Consider the following 17,726-nt stretch of genomic DNA (forward strand, 5'->3'; position numbering starts at 1 on the left):
TAAGCCACAGGCGCCAAGCCCCCCCCTTCTTGAATTTAATTGACTTTTTCTCTCAAGTGAGTACTTAGTTGCTAATCTACTAGTTTCATGTTAGTATTTGAGCACATGTGATGTTTGTTTTTCCTTTCCTGTGATACTTGACTTTGGAGAGCATTCTCCAAATCCATCCAGGTTGTTACGAAAGATACAAAACCTCTATCCTTTTTTGTGTTTGAATGGTTTCCATTATGTTCTTTAATATTTTATTTCAGAAGGCTCTGAGGTGGGACAATTGATGAACTGTACTCTTAATTTTTTAAACAATGAATCCATGTAAGTTTCTCTCTTTTCCTTGACAGGATGTCTTCATCACATTTTGCCAGTCGGTTCAGAAAGGATTTAACTACTGAAATGATTAGGACTAAACTTGCTCATAGGAAATCACTGTCTCAGAAACAAAACAGACATAAGGAATATGAACAAAATAGACGCTTTGGTTTGAAAGATGTCAACATTCCGACCTTGGAAGGTAGAATTCTTGTTGAATTAGATGAGACATCTCAAGAGCTTGCTCTAGAAAAGGCCAATATCAAGCCAAGTAAGTAGAGGACTGTTGTAATTTTAAGTACTTTGAAGAATGAATAAAAAGTTGGGTTTTTTGTTTGTTTTTAAGAGGCAGAGTCTCCTTCTTTTGCCTGGCTAGGGTATAGTGGCCTGATTATAGCCCATTGCAATCTTAAATTCCTGGGCTTCACCTGGCTAATTTTTCTATTTTAGTAGAGACGGGGTCTCACTCTGGCTGTTTTGAATTCTTGAGCTCCAGCAGTCCTCCTTCCTGAGTGTTAGGATTATAGGCATGAGCCACTGCACCTGGCTTAAAAGTTGGTTTAATGCTTGTGTGTTAAAAAAAGCCCTGGCCTGAAGAATAGAGTTTTGAAATACCATTCTGAATAAATTGTTTTCTATAACTAAATACTGTCTCTTTGTCTTGAAAAAAAAAAAGTTTTACTTTGTCATCTTTGGTAGAGTGCTGTGGTGTCACAGCTCACAGCAACCTCAAACTCTTGGGGTCAAGTGATTTTCTTGCCTCAGCTTCCCTAAGTAGCTGGGCCTACAAGTGACTGCCACAACGCCCAGCTATTTTTTTTGTTGTTTATTTAGCAGGCCTGGGCTGGGTTCAAACCCAACAGCCCTGGAACATGTGGCCAGTGCCCTAACCACTGAGCTATGGGTGCCCAGCAAATACTATCTCTTTAAGGTAAAGTCTGTGAAGGTTCCTAGTTAGGCTAAAGCCATCCTCATAGGAATCGTAGTGTTCTTCTGGAGCTTGTAAGTAATGTAAGTGTTAAAAAGATAAATTTGAAAATAAACATAAAAATAGAATGATCAAAGAATCCATGAAATAAGAATACTTTGTCAATGAAAACATTACTTAGAAAACAGCAAAGAATTTGTTCTTGCAGTTTGCAAAAAAGGATTTGGGGCTATTAGGGAGGAAAGAACCAACTAACTGAAGAAGAAAGGAATAATCTCAGAAAAAGATACAAAAGTCTTAGTGTTGTCTCGGCGCTTGTAGGTCTGTGGCTAGGGTACCAGCCACATACACCAGGGCTGATAGGTTCGAACCCGGCCAGGGCCTGCTAAACAATGACAACTACTACAAAAATAGCGCTAGGCATTGTGGTGGGCACCTGTAGTCCTACCTACTTGGGAGGCTGAGGCGAGAAGATCACTTAAGTCTGAGTGTTTGAGGTTGCTGTGAGCTGTGATGCCACAGCACTCTACTGAGGGCAACATAGTCAGACTCAGTCTCAAGAAGTTTTATTGTCTTAGAAGGGATGCTACAGAGAAGGAGAAAGAGAACTGAAAAAGGACTTTTGCATTTAACCAATAGCCACTGGACTCCTGTTTAGTTGTGTTCAGATAGCAGGAGCTAGGTGACAAGGAAATGAAGTAAGAATGGTGAATGGCAGAAAGAACCAAATGTTCTTTATCTGAGGAAGGATGACGTTATTGCCTCCTAAGTCATCTCCTTGCCTGTACTCTGTACTCTCAAATGCTCCATTCCTTGGCCAAATCTCTCAAATGAAAATCCAACCATGTCAATATGCTATTAAGATATCCTTTATTGGGCGGCACCTGTGGCTCAGTGAGTAGGGCGCCGGCCCCATATGATGAGGGTGGCGGGTTCAAACTCAGCCCCAGTCAAACTGCAACAAAAAAATAGCCGGGCGTTGTGGCGGGCGTCTATAGTCCCAGCTACTCGGGAGGCTGAGGCAAGAGAATCGGATAAGCCCAAGAGTTAGAGGTTGCTGTGAGCCGTGTGACGCCACGGCACTCTACCAAGGGCAGTACAGTGAGACTCTGTCTCTACCAAAAAAAAAAAAGATATCCTTTATTTCCCATTTGCAAAGGCTCAGGTATTAAGTGGGCCTGGTATGTTCCAGAGAAAGCAAGGAGGTGATGGTGGCTAGAGAAGAACGAACAAGGGGGCTAGATCCTGTAGAGGGCTTAGGACTACTACTACTATTATTATTATTCTTAATTTTTTTTTTGAGACATAGTTTCATTATGTCCCCCTCAGTAGAGTGCTGTGCATCACAGTTCACAGCAACCTCCAACTCTTGAGCTTAAGTGATTCTCTTGCCTCAGCTTCCCAAGTAGCTGGGACTATAGGTGCCCACCACAGTGCCCGGCAATTTTTTTGTTGCAGTTATCATTGTTTAGCCAGATATGGCCTGGTTCGAACCCGTCTTGCCTCTGTCTATGTGGCCGACATCCTACCCACTGAGCAACAGGCGCTGAGCCATTATTTATTTATTTATTTTTTAAGACAGAGCATCATATCTCACAGTAGCCTCAAACTCCTGGGTTCAAGTGATCTTGCTTTAGCCTCCCAAGTAGCTAGAACTATAGGTGATGACCACAATGACCAGTTATTTTTAAAAATGGGGTCTGGCTTTTATTCAGGCTGGTCTCAAACTCGTGACCTCAAGCAATCTGCCCACCTCTGCCTCCCAGAGTGCTAGGGTTTACAGGCATGAGCCATTGTGCCTGGCCTTGAGGACTATTATAAGGATGTTGGATTTACTGAGTTACATGATTACATGTAATCCCAGCACTCTGAGAGGCCGAGGGCTGGTGGATTGCCTGAGCTCATGAGTTGGAGACCAGCCTGAGCCATAGCGAGACCTTATCTCTCAAAATAGCCAGGTGTTGTGGCAGGCATCTGTAGTCCCATCTACATGAGAGGCTGAGGCAAGAGGATCACATGAGCCCAAGAGTTTGAGGTTGCTGTGAGCTATGACACTACTGCACTCTTCTGAGGGTGACAAAAAAAAAATTATGAAAGAGTAAAAGAAAAGTTTTGGGGTGTGGTAAGATTTAAGAGTTCAGTTCTGGACGTAATAAATTTGCGATGCCTATTAGACACCTGAATGGAGATGATGTGAAGGTAGTTGGACATGCAAGATGAGTTAGGGGCAAGTCTGAGCTAGAGATATAAATTCAGGAATTGTATGTGTGGTGTTTGAAGCTGGAAGACTGCATATGGTTATCTAGCATTCTTGTGTGGACAAGGAGAGAAGAAGGGTGGCAAGCATTCCAATCTTTAGAGGGTGAGACCATGAGGGAATACTAGCAAGGAAATGAGGAGCTGTTCGAAGTAGAGCAGAGGACAACTAGAAAAATGTGATATCCTGGAAACCAAGGGAAGAAATGTGTATCGAGGAGGAGAGTTGACAGACTGTGTCAGTCAGTACTGCTCGTTGGTGAAGTGACATCACAAGTGAGAATTTGAGCTCCTGGCTTCTCCCACCTTGGCCTCCCAGAGTGCTGTGATTACAGGCCTGTGCCACAGTGCCCAGCAGAAATGAGAATCTTAACTTTACCCCTGTGGTGGGCACTAGTGATCTTGGTGGGTAGTTTTGGTGGAGTGAGGTTCAGGGAGTAAAAACCAGATTGGGATTGGTTTGAGAGATAGAATGGCAGCACTACCCAGGACAACACGCCCTTGCACTGAAAATTGAACATGTGTCTAATCAAGCCCTTGGATGTAATTTCCAGTTTATGGAAAACAAAGGGACTAGAGCAGTGGTTCTCCACCTATGGGTCAGGACCCCCAAGGACTATATTAAAGGGTGGCGGAAGGTTGAGAACAACTGGCCTAGAGGAATGAGTAAATTTCCAAGTACAGAGTGCAGGACATTGAATATGACAACTGGGTAAGGACAATGGCATGAAAAGAAGGTGGGGAGGAGGACTGTATTGGATAATAGATTTAAAAGACATCCAAGTAAAATGTGTAAATCTTGCTTGTTTACAAAAAGATCTCTTTGAAACTAGAAAGCTTAAATCTGGACCTTGTAACTTATTATTGCTAACTTTGTTGGGTGTGATAATGGAATTGTGGTTTTGAAAGGAAATGTTTTTATTTATTTTTATTTTTATTTTTGCAATTTTTGGCCAGGGCCGGGTTTGAACCCACTCACTACCTCCGGTATATGGGGCCGGCACCCTACTCCTTGAGCCACAGGCACCACCTGAAATGTCTTTATTTCTTAGAGTTGTATACTAAAGTATTTAGAGATAATATCTTATGAGTAGAATTTTATTAAAAACAAATACAGCAAAATGTTCATGACTGTTGAATTCAAGTGATAGAAATATGGGGTTCATTATGTTCTGCTTATGTGTACATTTGAAAAAAAAATTTTTTTTTTTTTTAGAGACAGAGTCTTATTTTGTCACCCTTGGTAGAGTGCCTTTGGTGTCACAGCTCACAGCAACCTCCAGCTCTTGGGCTTAGGCGATTCTCTTGTCTCAGCCTCCCAAGTAGCTGGGATGACAGACGCCTGCCACAATGCCCGGCTATTTTTTTGTTGCAGTTTGGCTGAGGCCAGGTTCTAACCTGCCACCTTCAGTATATGGGGCCGGGGCCCTACTCACTGAGCCACAGGTGCTGCCCCGAAATTTTTTTCCTTTTTTTTTTTTTGAGGCAGAGTCTCACTGTGTCACCTTTGGTAGAATGCTGTGGCATCACAGCTCCCAGCAACCTCAAACTCTTGGGCTTAAGCAATTCTCTTGCCTCAGCCTCCCAAGTAGCTGGGACTACAGGTACCTACAACAACACTTGGCTGTTTTTTTTGTTGCAGTTGTCTTTGTTGTTTAGCAGGCCCGGGCTGGCATTGAACCCACCACCCTGGGTGTATGTGGCCGGCGTCCTAGCCACTGAGCTACGGGCACTGCTTATATTTGAAATTTTTCATAATTTTAAAAAAATTAAAGGAGAAATGTAAAGAGCATTGGAAGTAGGGATATGTAGATAACTCTCTTGAAGAATTTTGCTTTAAACAAGACTAGAGAAATAAGACAAGTATCTAGATGAGGATGTGGGAGAAATTACTGCATGTTTGTAACTTCATGACTGCAGCAATCCAGTAGAGAGGAAAAAATAGACGACTGAGAGGGTAAATTGTTGGAAGAATGTCCTTGAGTTGGTGAGCAGGAGTGGAGTACATCTTACTATAATACATATTCTAAAAAAAATTTATTATAATAGCACCAATAATTGTATTAGTTACCTCAAAACTTAGCAACTTAAACAAACACACTTTGTGTGGGTGAGGAGTTTGGGCTTGGCTTAGATGGGTGGTTCTGAATGTAGCAGTCAAGATGTCATCCAGAGATACATCTGAAGGCTGGACTAAGGGTGGAGGATCTGCCTCCAGGATGACATGTGTTTATTTATTAGCTGCTTGCTGTATACTGTGCATGTATTATTATACTTTTAAGTTAACTTGTAGAATAGCCATCCTCCAAACTGACCTCCACTGATTCTCACCTTCTGTTGGTCTTGCCCTTGACTCACAGGACAGCAAATTGATGCTGGCTTTTGGCAGGAGGCCTTAGTCCTTTGTCTTGCGAACATCCCCGTAGGGCTGCTTGAGTCTCCTTGGGTTCCACATAGCCACTGGCTTTCCCCACAAGAGTGAGTCAAGGGCAAGACCAACAGAAGGTGAGAATCAGTGGAGGTCAGTTTGGAGGATGGCTATTCTACAATTTAACTTAAAAGTATAATAATACATGCCCAGTATACAGTGATTGGAGACAGCAAGGCAAAAGCTACCTTGTCTTAGAAGTCCTTCTCTGTCCTTTCATAAGATGCTCTTGTTTACACAGGCCAGCCTTATTCACTGTGACAGGGGGTGATGCCAGGGAGGTGAGAATCAGTGGAGGTAAGGTTTAGAGGCTGGATAAGTATTTGAACATAAGAAGGCAAAAGAGTAGAAATTTTAAAAGACTACAGGAAATATTAAAAGCTTTTTTTTTTTTTTGGAGGGGTATGTTTCTCACTACATTGCCCAGGTTGGGCTTCAACTCTAGGGCTCAATTCATCCTTCTGCCTCAAACTCCCAATCAGCTGGGACTGGCTCATTAAAAACAGCAATTTACAAAGAAATGATTCTTTAGTCATTTGCATAACTTTTATCTGAAATGTTTTATATACTGTGCTATTTGTTTTTTTTTTTCTGCCTAGGGTCAGTGAAAACTGTTCTGTGTGACCAACGAAAACAAATGCTCCAAAAATACAAAGAAGAAAAGCAACTACAAAAGTTGAAAGAGCAGAGAGAGAAAGCTAAACGAGGGGTGTTTAAAGTGGGTCTTTATAGACCTGATACGCCTGGTTTTCTTTCATCAAACCAGAATGCTATGAAAGCTGGGCCACAAAAGGTAAATTTAATATCTTAATGTTGTATGAAGGAATAGTTCCTTTTATATGAAAATTTTTTTTAAGAGATCAAATGACTATAGTAACCCTTCCCTTTATTCACTTAACTGTTGGTAGGAGGAGGGAATGATATAATAGTCGCTCTGAAGATAGCTATAGATAAGCTGAGATACTTGTATGATCAGGTTAGGAAGTGGGGAGAGCCAGGCTGAACAGTGCTATGCCAGAGGATTTGGGATTTATCCTGTAGGTTATGAGAAGTCAGGGGAAGTTTATAAACGAGAGTTGTGCCATTATCAAATTAATAATTAAGGAAAAGTTGGGTGGCGCCTGTGGCTCAAGGAGTAGGGTGCCGGTTCCATATGCCGGAGGTGGCGGGTTCAAACCCAGCCCCGGCCAAAAACCACAAAAAAAAAAAAAATGAATTAAGGAAAAGTCTCATGGCATTAGACTGTCTGGAGAGGGAAGTATTTACAGATAGGGAGACCAATTGTGAGACTCCTGTAGTAGAATAGGTAAGCTGGCATAAGTGGCCTGGGGCAGTAAGTTTTAAAAGGAAGAAATAGATATAAGACATCTTAAGAGATGCATTTGATAGGACTGGTAACCAAGTAGACGGTGAGGTGAAGGAAATAGGTCAGAGACAGATGATTGTGAAGCTGTTACTTTGGTTAATTATACCAGTTCTGCCTCTGCTGAAAGAAAAGAAGAGGGAAGGAAAGGCACCAGGCTTGAGTAATTGCCTGTTAGTAACCATTAACAACCTTTTTTTTTTTTTTTTTTTAAACCTTGTTTGGGCCATCTAGATATCAGGCAACTGGGAATAAAAATTTGGATGGGCTCGGCACCTGTGGCTCAAGCGGCTAAGGTGCCAGCCACATACACCTGAGCTGGCGGGTTTGAATTTAGCCTGGGCCTGCCAAATAGCAATGACAGCTGTAACCAAAAATAGCCGGGCGTTGTGGTGGGCGCCTGTAGTCCCAGTTACTTGGGAGACTGAGGCAAGAGAATTACTTAAGCCCAGGAGTTGGAGGTTGCTGTGAACTGTGATACCATGGCACTCTACCCAGGGTGACAGCTTGAGGCTGTCTTAAAAAAAAAAAAAAAAAGAAGGGCGGCACCTGTGGCTCAGTGAGCAGGGCGCCGGCCCCATATGCCGAGGGTGGCGGATTCAAACCCAGCCCCGGCCAAACTCCAACAAAAAAATAGCCGGGCATTGTGGCGGGCACCTGTAGTCCCAGCTACTCGGGAGGCTGAGGCAGGAGAATCGCCTAAGCCTGGGAGTTGGAGGTTGCTGTGAGCCGTGTGATGCCATGGCACTCTACCCGAGGGCCATAAAGTGAAACTCTGTCTCTACAAAAAAAAAAATTTGGATGGAGGTTGATGCTAAGATGTGGTTTAGGATATAATATTGGGAGTAATGAGTTGCTCCAATAAGGATACATATGGAATATGTATGATATGTATAAAGAAGAGCGGGATCTAGGGAGCATCATTAGGTGGGGAGATGTCAGATGCAGGGCCAAGGACTGGTCAGAGTGTCAGGAGAACTAAAACAGAAAGTAGACATTAATGTAGAGTAATCTGAAGAGCATGGTATAGTGAGTTGGGAAGGATGACGTTTGAACAGGGGTAGCCGGACGGTAAATTAGGTAATCACTGAGGAGTTGCTATTTTAAAGATATGTGTAAAAGATCTCATTCACTGCATTACTGATTTAAGTAAGAAATAATATAAAGACTCAAGATATTGGCTATTTATCTGGGCCTCATGAAACTTATTAATTCCTGTGACAGCTCTTTGGTCAATAACTTTATGTATGACTCTGGGGTAATGCAGGAGAGACAAATACTAATAGAATGTGATTCAGTGTGGAGAGATACATATATTCTATACATAGAGAAGAGAGAGATTGTTGAGTCTGCTCATCTACCCCATTCCCAGATATGTCTTAACTAATCATATTAATAAGAATTTGATACCTGGAAAATATAATTTGCAATTTCTTCTTCTCACTGAGAAATATGTCTTCAAAATAAGAGTTCCGAAGTTCTTAACTTAAACTTAATTTGAATCAAGCTAGAACCAGAAAAAAATAGTTTAAGTTGGCAAGTATCTTTTTGTCGTAAATGATTAAGGATAAAATCTAACTTTAAAATGGGAGCTATTACTGCATAATGAAGTATGGAACTAAACTTGCCAGTTCATTTTTATTTATTTTTTTACTTCCTATGATTGCTTCAAGACTATCTCATCTTCTGTACGGATTACAAGGTCAAAGGCCAAAGACCTGATGGAGCAGACTAAGGTATAGTCCATAGTAGGTAATTATTGCTAAAATGACAAATTGTACTTTTTTCCCCAGAGGAAGGAAATTCATTTTTAATCTAATATCAGATTCAAACATAATGATTAACTTCCTAGAGTTAATAGTAACCCAAATCATTGTCATTGGTTTGGTATCATAGATGCTATGGACATTTTCACTTAAAATATTCTTTGCTGAAACATCCATATGAGACCCATAGCAAATTTTGCCCTTGTGTCACACTCTTTTGTCTACTTGGCTTCTTTTTTTTTCATTATTATTTCTTAATTAAATCATAACTTTGTACATTGATGCATTTATGGGGTTCAGTGTACTGCTTTGATATCCAATGTGAAATGCTTACATTGAACTAAGAAACACATCCATCACAATTATGCTCATTTCTTTTTTTTTTTTTGGCTGGAGCCGGGTTTGAACCCACCACCTCCCGTATATGGAGCTGGTGCCCTACTCACTGAGCTACAGACACTGCCCTATGCTCATTTCTTAATAGTTTTGGAATGTACCATTGCATCATGCACGTTAGGTGAGGTCCCTCCAAGTGCCCTTCCTCCTCCCATATCCCCCCTCCCCTCCCTCTCTTTCCTCTTCGCTTCCCTTGTACTTTCTGGACTATAGTTATGTTTTGCCATTCATATGAATGTGTAGGTGATTATATATTGATTTCATAGTAGTATTGAGTACATCGGATACTTTTTTTTCCATTCTTGAGATACTTTACTAAGAAGAATATGTTCCAGCTCCATCCAGGTAAACATAAAAGATGTGAAGTCTCCATCTTTGTTATGGCTGCATAGTATTCCATGGTGCACATATACCACAATTTGTTAATCCTTTTATGGGTTGATGGGCACTTGGGCTATTTCCATGTCTTGGCTATTATGAATTGGCCTGCAATAAACATTCTGGTGCAAATGTCTTTGTTGTAAAATAATTTTTGATCATCTGGGTATATACCTAGTAGAGGAATTGCAATATCGAACAATAGGTCTACTTTTAGTTCCTTGAGTGTTCTCCAGACTTCTTTCCAATTTTTTTTTTTTTTTTTTGAGACAGTCTGTCTATGTTGTCTTTGGTAGAGTGCCGTGGTGTCACAGCTTACGGCAACCTCAAACTCTTGGGCTAAAGCGATTTTCTTGCTTCAGCCTCCAAAGTAGCTGGGACTACAGGCGCCCACCACAACACCCAGCTATTTTTTGTTGCAGTTGTCATTGTTGTTTAGCTGGCCCAGGTTGGGTTTGGACCTGCCACCTTTGGTGTATGTGGCTGGCGCCATAAGCACTGTCCTACAGGTGCCGAGCCTTTCTATTTGGCTTCTATCATGTATTCCACAGAATGCAGGTGGAATAGAAAGCACATAGGGTGGATGTTACACACTTGAACAGTCTTTAAAATACCACAATAGGTATTAGAAGGATTTCCAAACTAAAGCGAAGTGGGCGAAGAGGAAATAGTATGCCTTTTTATCAGGTGAGGAGGCTAAGTTTCACGTATGCATATAGCTTTGCCATCACTGCCATGTTCCTGGCACTATTCTAGGTTCTGGAATACAGTAGTGAGCAAAACAAAATTTCCCGCCGTTATGAAACTTATAGGTAAGACAGGCAGTAAAAAATACATACATATAATATGTCAGATGGTCATGAGTATTATGGGGGAGATAAAAAAGGAGAGGCCAGGCACAGTGGGTCATGCCTATAATCCTAGCAGTCTGGGAGGCAGAGGAAGGTGGATTGCCTGAGCTCACAGGTTCCAGACCAGCCTGAGCAAGAGAGAGACCCCATCTCTAAAAATAGCTGAGTGTTATGGTGGACATCTATAGTCCCTCCTACATGAGAGGCTGAGGCAAGAGAATCGCTTGAGCCCAAGAGTTTGAGGTTGCTGTGAGTTGTGATGCCACAGTGCTCTACTGAGGGCAAGAAAGTGAGACTCAGTCTAAAAAAAAAAAAAAAGGCGATAGGGAGTATTAGAAGTAGGTATGGGATAGAATTTTTAATTGGAGCAGTCAAGGAGGACCTCACTGAGATGGTGGCATTTTCAGTGAAGTCTTTCACAGCCAGCTAATTTTTCTAATTTTTGTGGAGATGGGGTTCTCTCTTGTTCAGGCTGGATTTGAACTCTGGCCTCAAGTGATGCTCAGCCTCCCAAAGTGTAGTCAGCTATTTTAAATAGCTTAGATTATTAACATTTATATATATATATATATATGTAATTATTATTATTTTTTGAGACTAAGCCTCAAGCTGTTGCCCTGGGTAGAGTCCTGTGGCGTCATAGCTCACAGCAACCTCTAATTTGGACTCAAACGATCCTCTTGCCTCAATTTTTCTATTTTTAGTAGAGACAGGATCTCGCTTTTTGCTTAGGCTGTTCTCAAACTCGTGAGCTCAAGCAATCCTCCCTCAGCCTCCCAGAGTGCTAGGATTACAGGTGTGAGCCACCGTGCCCGGCAACATTTCTAAATTCTGAGTCTATTATAATTATTATTATTATTTTGACACAGAGTCTCACTTTATCCTCTGGGTAGAGTACTATGGCATCATCTTAGCTCACAGCTGCCAACCTAAAGTGATCCTCTTGCCTCAGCCTTCCGAGTAGTTGGAACTACAGGTGCCTGCCATGATGCCAGCTAGTTTTTTTATTTTTAGTAGAGACAGAGTCTCACTCTTGCTCAGGCTGGTCTCAAACTCCTGAGCTCAAGCAATCAACCTGCCTCAGCCTCCCAAAGTGCTAGGATTATAGCTATGAGCCACTGTGCCCAGCCTAAATTCTATGATTCTGAAAAAGAATGGAAGGAAATTTATACAGTAGAAAGTTTTTTTCTTCATCTCATTTAATTTGGGGAAGTAAAGTTTTTGTTGAGTCATTTACAGTTGTCAGATTTCAGATGAGGAGTTAATTTACAGATTAAAAATTGTGATGCTTTGATTCATTACACAGTTAAGTCACATAGCACCTACTCTCTTCAATAGACTTATAATGGGAGTGATGTTCGAGCAGTACGACCTGGTCAAAGACAAACTTCTGAAAAGAAAGTGTTGGACAGAGAGGAAAAAGGTAGGAATATTAGCAAGTTATCATAAACTCTGATGTTACCACTGCAATAGTTTAAAAATTGCAAAGAATGTTTGATTTGATACCTCTTTTCACAGTTGTACAGCCTGTAGCACCCACGTCGGTGAGAATGACTCGATCAGCTTCTCAGGCAGCAAAGCAGGTTGCTGGAGCAGTCTCATCCAGCACAGCAAGAAAGCCGTTCTCAAGAGCCACTGGTGGTAACAACTCTTTCTTGATCAGTGACTGAACAAGAATATATGCATTTTGGTCCTGAGATTTTGTGTTCTGTGTTTAAAATCACATGCACTTCTTTGAGTAGGAGAGGAAGAAATGGAAGATTGCAATTTCTGAAGATAGGCTCTGTGCCCTGATATCCAACGAGTACTCAGAGGGTACCCAAACACTGAAGCACCTGAACACAGAGGCAGTGCTCCAGATGGCCCAAATAAGTGATAGCTCATTCATTTGGTGGGATACAGTGTGGCCATGAGGAACAATGTTATAAGCAACCACTTAATGGCATGATTTATGATTTATTAAGTGGGCAAAGAAACATAAGTGAAACTCTGGACTCAGTGCCTATGGCTCAAGCGGTTAAGGCGCCAGGCACATACATCTGAGCTGGCGGGTTCGAATTCAGCCCGGGCCTGCCAAACAACAATGACGGCTGCAACCAAAAAATAGCTGGGCGTTGTGGTGGGTGCCTGTAGTCCCAACTACTTGGGAGGCGGAGGCAGGAGTATCGCTTGAGCCTAGGAGTTGGAGGTTGCTGTGAGCTGTGATGCCACGGCACTCTACCCAGGGCGACAGCTTGAGGCTCTGTCTCAAAAAAAAAAAAAAAAAGTGAAACTCTGAATAGTAGGATCACAATTTTAAAAAATAGTATGTGAATGTGGGTTTATAGGAAAAACCTGAAAGACATATCCTGAAGTGTCAACTGCGTAAAGGGACCTTGAATGATTTGTTGTTGTTGCCCCATTGATGCTTTTCTGTATTTTCCTAGGTGTCTATAATAAATGTGTACAAGTTGAGCATTCCTAATCCAAAAATTGAAAATCCAAAATGCTCCAAAGTCTGGAGTGTTATTATGATGCTTAAAGGTCATGCTCACTTATTGAAGTATTTTGGATTTTGGATTTCTTGATTAGAAATGTTGAACTATGAAGTATGATACAAATATTCCAAAATCTAGACTCTGAAACACCTCTGTTCCAAGCATTTTAGATAAGAGATACTCAACCTGTATTTGGTATTCAGATGAAATGGGTAAAACTTTTGGTTTTGTTTGGTTTATACTTGGCAGGAAATTTCATTTGTTTGTAACCTATTTTATTTATTTTTATTTTTAAAATTTTAAAAAATATTTATTTTTAATTGTTGTTGTTGTTGTTGTTGCAGTTTGTCTGGGGCTGGGTTTGAACCCGCCATCCTCGGTGTATGGGGCCAGTGCCCTATCCATTGAGCCACAGGCACTGCTCTGTAACCTATTTTTTTTTTTTTTTTTTTTGAGACAGAGCCTCAAGCTGTCTCCCTGGGTAGAGTGCATGTGGCATCACAGCTCACAGCAACCTCCAATTCCTGGGCTTAAGTGATTCTCTTGCCTCAGCCTCCCAAGTAGCTGGGACTACAGGCACCCGCCACAACGCCCGGCTATTTTTTGGTGGTAGTTGTCATTGTTGTTTGGCAGGCCCGGGCTGGATTCGAACCTGCCAGCTCTGGTGTATGTGGCTGGCACCTTAGCCACTTGAGCCACAGATGCCAAGCCCCTGTAACCTATTTTATAATATACCTTTTACTCATAAAAATTCTTCAAGACATACATTATTGGCTCTGTGCCTGTAGCTTAGTGGTTAGGGTGCCGGCCACATACACTGGAGCTGGCAGGTTTGAATCCAGCCCCGGCCTGCCAAACAGCAATGCCAACCAACTACATCCAAAAAATAGCTGGGCGTTGTGGCAGGCGCCTGCAGTCCCAGCTAATTGGAAGGCTGAGGCAAGAGAATTGCTCAAGCCCAGGAGTTTGAGGTTGCTGTGAGCTGTGATGCCATGGCACTCTACCCAGGGTGACAGCTTGAGGCTCTGTCTTAAAAAAGACATACTTTTTTTTTTTTTTGAGACAGAGTCTTATTTTGTCGCCCTTGGTAGAGTGCTGAGGTGTCACAGCTTACAGCAATCTCCAGCTCTTGGGCTTAGGCGATTCTCTTGCCTCAACCTCCCAAGTACCCTTCCAGCTGGGACCACAGGCGCCGGACGTTGTGACAGGGGTCAGGTTTTTTTTTTTTTTTTTGCAGTTTGGCCAGGGTCCGGTTTTTTTTTTTTTGTTTTTTTTTTTGTAGAGACAGAGTCTCACTTTATGGCCCTCCGTAGAGTGCCGTGGCCTCACACAGCTCACAGCAACCTCCAACTCCTGGGCTTAAGCAATTCTCTTGCCTCAGCCTCCCGAGTAGCTGGGACTACAGGCGCCCGCTACAACGCCCGGCTATTCAGGGTCGGGTTTGAACCCTCCACCCTCGGTATATGGGACCAGTGTCCTACTCACTGAGCCAAGGCACCAAGACATGCATTATTATTGCTTTTTTTCCTATCCTGAATTACCTAGTACTTTTATTTTTTATTTTATTTTTTTGAGACAGTTTCTCATTGTTGTCCAGGGTGGACACAATCATAGCTCACTGTAGCCTCAGAGTCCTAGGCTCAAGTGATCTTCTCTCTTGCTTCAGCCTCCCCAGTATCTGGGACTACAGGTGTGTGCTACCACACCCAGCTAAGTTTTCTATTTTTTTGCAGAGACAGAGTTTTGCTATGTTGCTCAGGTTAGTCTTGAACTCCTAGGCTCAAGCAGTCTTCCTACCTTGGCCTCCCAGACTGCTAGGATCACACCCAGCCTCAACCTAGTACTTTTAATGCAGTGTTTCTGTTTAGTCACAATGGTTATCTCATTTCCTTTTTATTTAGATAATGAACTAGCAAGACAGGCACTAAATAAAGGAAGACCCATCCCCCAAACAGAAACAACACCTAAAAAGGTAGGATGTTAAACATCTATTTATTTCTAGATGCTTTGAAAGTCTCATTGCTACTTTCATAAATTTGAAATTAAGCAAAACAGAACTGCTTCAGGAGGTTAACCTACATGTGTGTTAAAACCTCTCTGAACCGTAAGAAGACAGCAAAAGGCTTTACTGTTGTTATTGCTGTTTTTCAGGCCTCTTATTCTCAGAGCCTTATAGGCAGAGAAAGAAAGCATAATTTGGTTAACAGAAGGTAGAGAAAAATAAAACACAGCTGCGGTAAACCTTTATGTGGGTATTAGGAGAGAGGATTTAGTAGGTAAAATGCATTGACTTCAGATTCATTTCAGCCTGGATTTGAGTATTGTTTCTGTGTACCATTGGATGCATAATCTTGGCAAGTTATGTAACTTATGAATTTGTTTTTCTGTCGCTAACCTGGAATACCTCCATAGAGTAGTTTTAAGAACTAAATAAACTAAAATTTCTAGCGTAGTTTTTAATATGGTCTTCAAAAAAGAGGTATCATTTGAGGATACAACCCCTTGATTTATAACCCATGGTATAATTCCTTAACCTTAATAAAAGGAAAAAGTTATGCCAAAGATTAAGTAACCTGACTAGATTTTTACTAAAAATCAAACACAGATCCTTCAAGGCAGACAACGTAAGGTGAATCTGCACTGATAAAGCAGGTGGGCCACATCGCTCCTCCCTTAAGATTATTTTTGCCTTAGGAAATAATAAGGATTATCACTAGTTTTTATTTTCACTGTCTTGCTGGCCTCAGGAACAGAGTTACCACCCAAACACTTGTCTGGGTTGAAATGCCCTGGTCTGAGTTCATATCTCATTAAAAATCAGATACTTTGAGACTACAATAATTATGTTTAAAATCCATGTGACAATTAAATTGAAAAATATCTGCTTTGTATTTTATGTGATTAATCTTTGTATGTCATATAAAAATATTGCTTTTGCAATGTGGTTCCTAATAATCTATGGTTATTTAACCAAAGGATTTGGTTCTTAACAATAGCAGTCATTGAATAAATGTTAGATTTCTGATTTTCAAACCATTGTAATTATCAATACAATTTAAGTAAAAGGGTAATATCTTTGTTGATTTTATTTTTCATATATTTTAATTTATTGTGATGCCTAAGGGGTATTTAGTCTTTTAATAAGAATTGGTACACTGTTCCCAGATCATAGCAATAGCTGGTCTTCTGATTCTACTATGCACTTGATTTATGTGTTTTGTCTCTCAAATTATGTACTGGGGATATAAATTTCAAATATCACCTTCTCAGGCCTATAAAAATTGGTTGAATGTATCCATAGACGAGAGAAATTCTTATTCTGTTTACTTGCATCCTAGGATATTTCTCATAAAGTTGATCATGAAGGAAATATGTTGGATTCACAAACTATTAAAAGTACTACAAATGTATTAGATCCAGATGGAGTCTCATTAAAAATGGAAAACTCACCCAAGACAAATACTGTAAAAATAAAAGGGAAGAATTCCTTTGCGCCAAAGGATTTTATGTTTCAGCCCCTGGAAGGTCTGAAGACCTATCAAGTCACACCCATGACTCCGAGAAGTGCTGATGCTTTCTTGACACCCAGTTACACCTGGACCCCTTGGAAAACAGAAGAGTAAGAATATAATCTTAACAATAGTCCCTTGCTAAAATGGCTAACAAATGCCTTTCTTACAGTAGGTTTGGCCTGGGCTTTCTAAGAGTTGTTAGTGAACTATTTTAATTAAAAATCATGAAAATTTGTTCTTTTTTAAAAAAACTCTTCAGAAGGCTATAATAATATTTTTGATATTTCCTATGCATTATTTTTTTGCTTACAGTTTGTGGGTTTTTGGCTCGGTGCCTGTATCACAGTGGTTATGGCACCAGCCACATACCCCGAAGTTGGCAGGTTTGAACCTGCCCTCGGCCAGCTAACCAACAATGACAACTGCAACAAAAAATAGCCAGGCCTTGTGGCGGGTGCCTGTAGTCCCAGCTACTAGGGAGGCTTAGGCAAGAGAATTGCTTGAGCCCAAGAGCTTGAGGTTGCTGTGAGATGTGACGCCACAACACTCTACCCAGGGAGATAAAGTGAGAATCTGTCTCAAAAAAAAAGAAGCTGCTCAGCAGCATCCTAGACCGTTAAGTGGTTCTATACCATTTACCATTTCAAACTCTTGGATTCTCATTATAGTTAGTAAAGATGGACATTCACACTACAGGTGCTTCAGTTTTTTCACCTGGGAATAAATAAATAAATAATTAAATAGACTTTTTTTTTTTTTTTTTTTTGAGACAGAGTCTCACTATGTCACCCTCAGTAGAGTGCCATGGTGTCATAGCTCACAGCAACCTCAAACTCTAGGGCTTAAGTGATTCTCTTGCTTCAGCCTCCCAAGTAGCTGGGACTACAGGTGCCCGCCACAATTTCCGGCTATTTTTTTGCTGTAGTTGTCGTTGTTTTGGCAGGCCTAGGCCGGATTCAAACCCACCAGCCTTGGTGTATGTGGCCGGCACCCTAGCTGCTGAGTTATAGGCGCTGAGCCAAATAAATATATTTTTAAATCGAAATGTTTTTATTTTATCCTTGT

The 17,726-nt window shown here is 41.2% G+C and overlaps 1 protein-coding gene across 1 annotated transcript in view; it reads left to right on the forward strand.

The window, feature by feature from the left end:
• The first annotated feature begins 339 nt into the window (after positions 1 to 339).
• DLGAP5 (DLG associated protein 5) overlaps positions 340 to 17,726 on the forward strand; it is a 45,568-nt gene continuing 28,181 nt past the window's right edge. The window contains exons 1-8 of the mRNA XM_053594154.1: positions 340 to 577; positions 6,518 to 6,711; positions 8,955 to 9,017; positions 12,011 to 12,095; positions 12,191 to 12,334; positions 13,099 to 13,115; positions 14,897 to 15,121; positions 16,488 to 16,768. Coding sequence (XP_053450129.1) covers positions 340 to 577; positions 6,518 to 6,711; positions 8,955 to 9,017; positions 12,011 to 12,095; positions 12,191 to 12,334; positions 13,099 to 13,115; positions 14,897 to 15,121; positions 16,488 to 16,768 — 1,247 coding nt within the window. The remainder of the gene's footprint in view (positions 578 to 6,517; positions 6,712 to 8,954; positions 9,018 to 12,010; positions 12,096 to 12,190; positions 12,335 to 13,098; positions 13,116 to 14,896; positions 15,122 to 16,487; positions 16,769 to 17,726) is intronic.

The sequence above is a fragment of the Nycticebus coucang genome, chromosome 6, assembly GCF_027406575.1.
Source record: "Nycticebus coucang isolate mNycCou1 chromosome 6, mNycCou1.pri, whole genome shotgun sequence".
NCBI classification, from domain to species: Eukaryota; Metazoa; Chordata; class Mammalia; order Primates; family Lorisidae; genus Nycticebus; species Nycticebus coucang.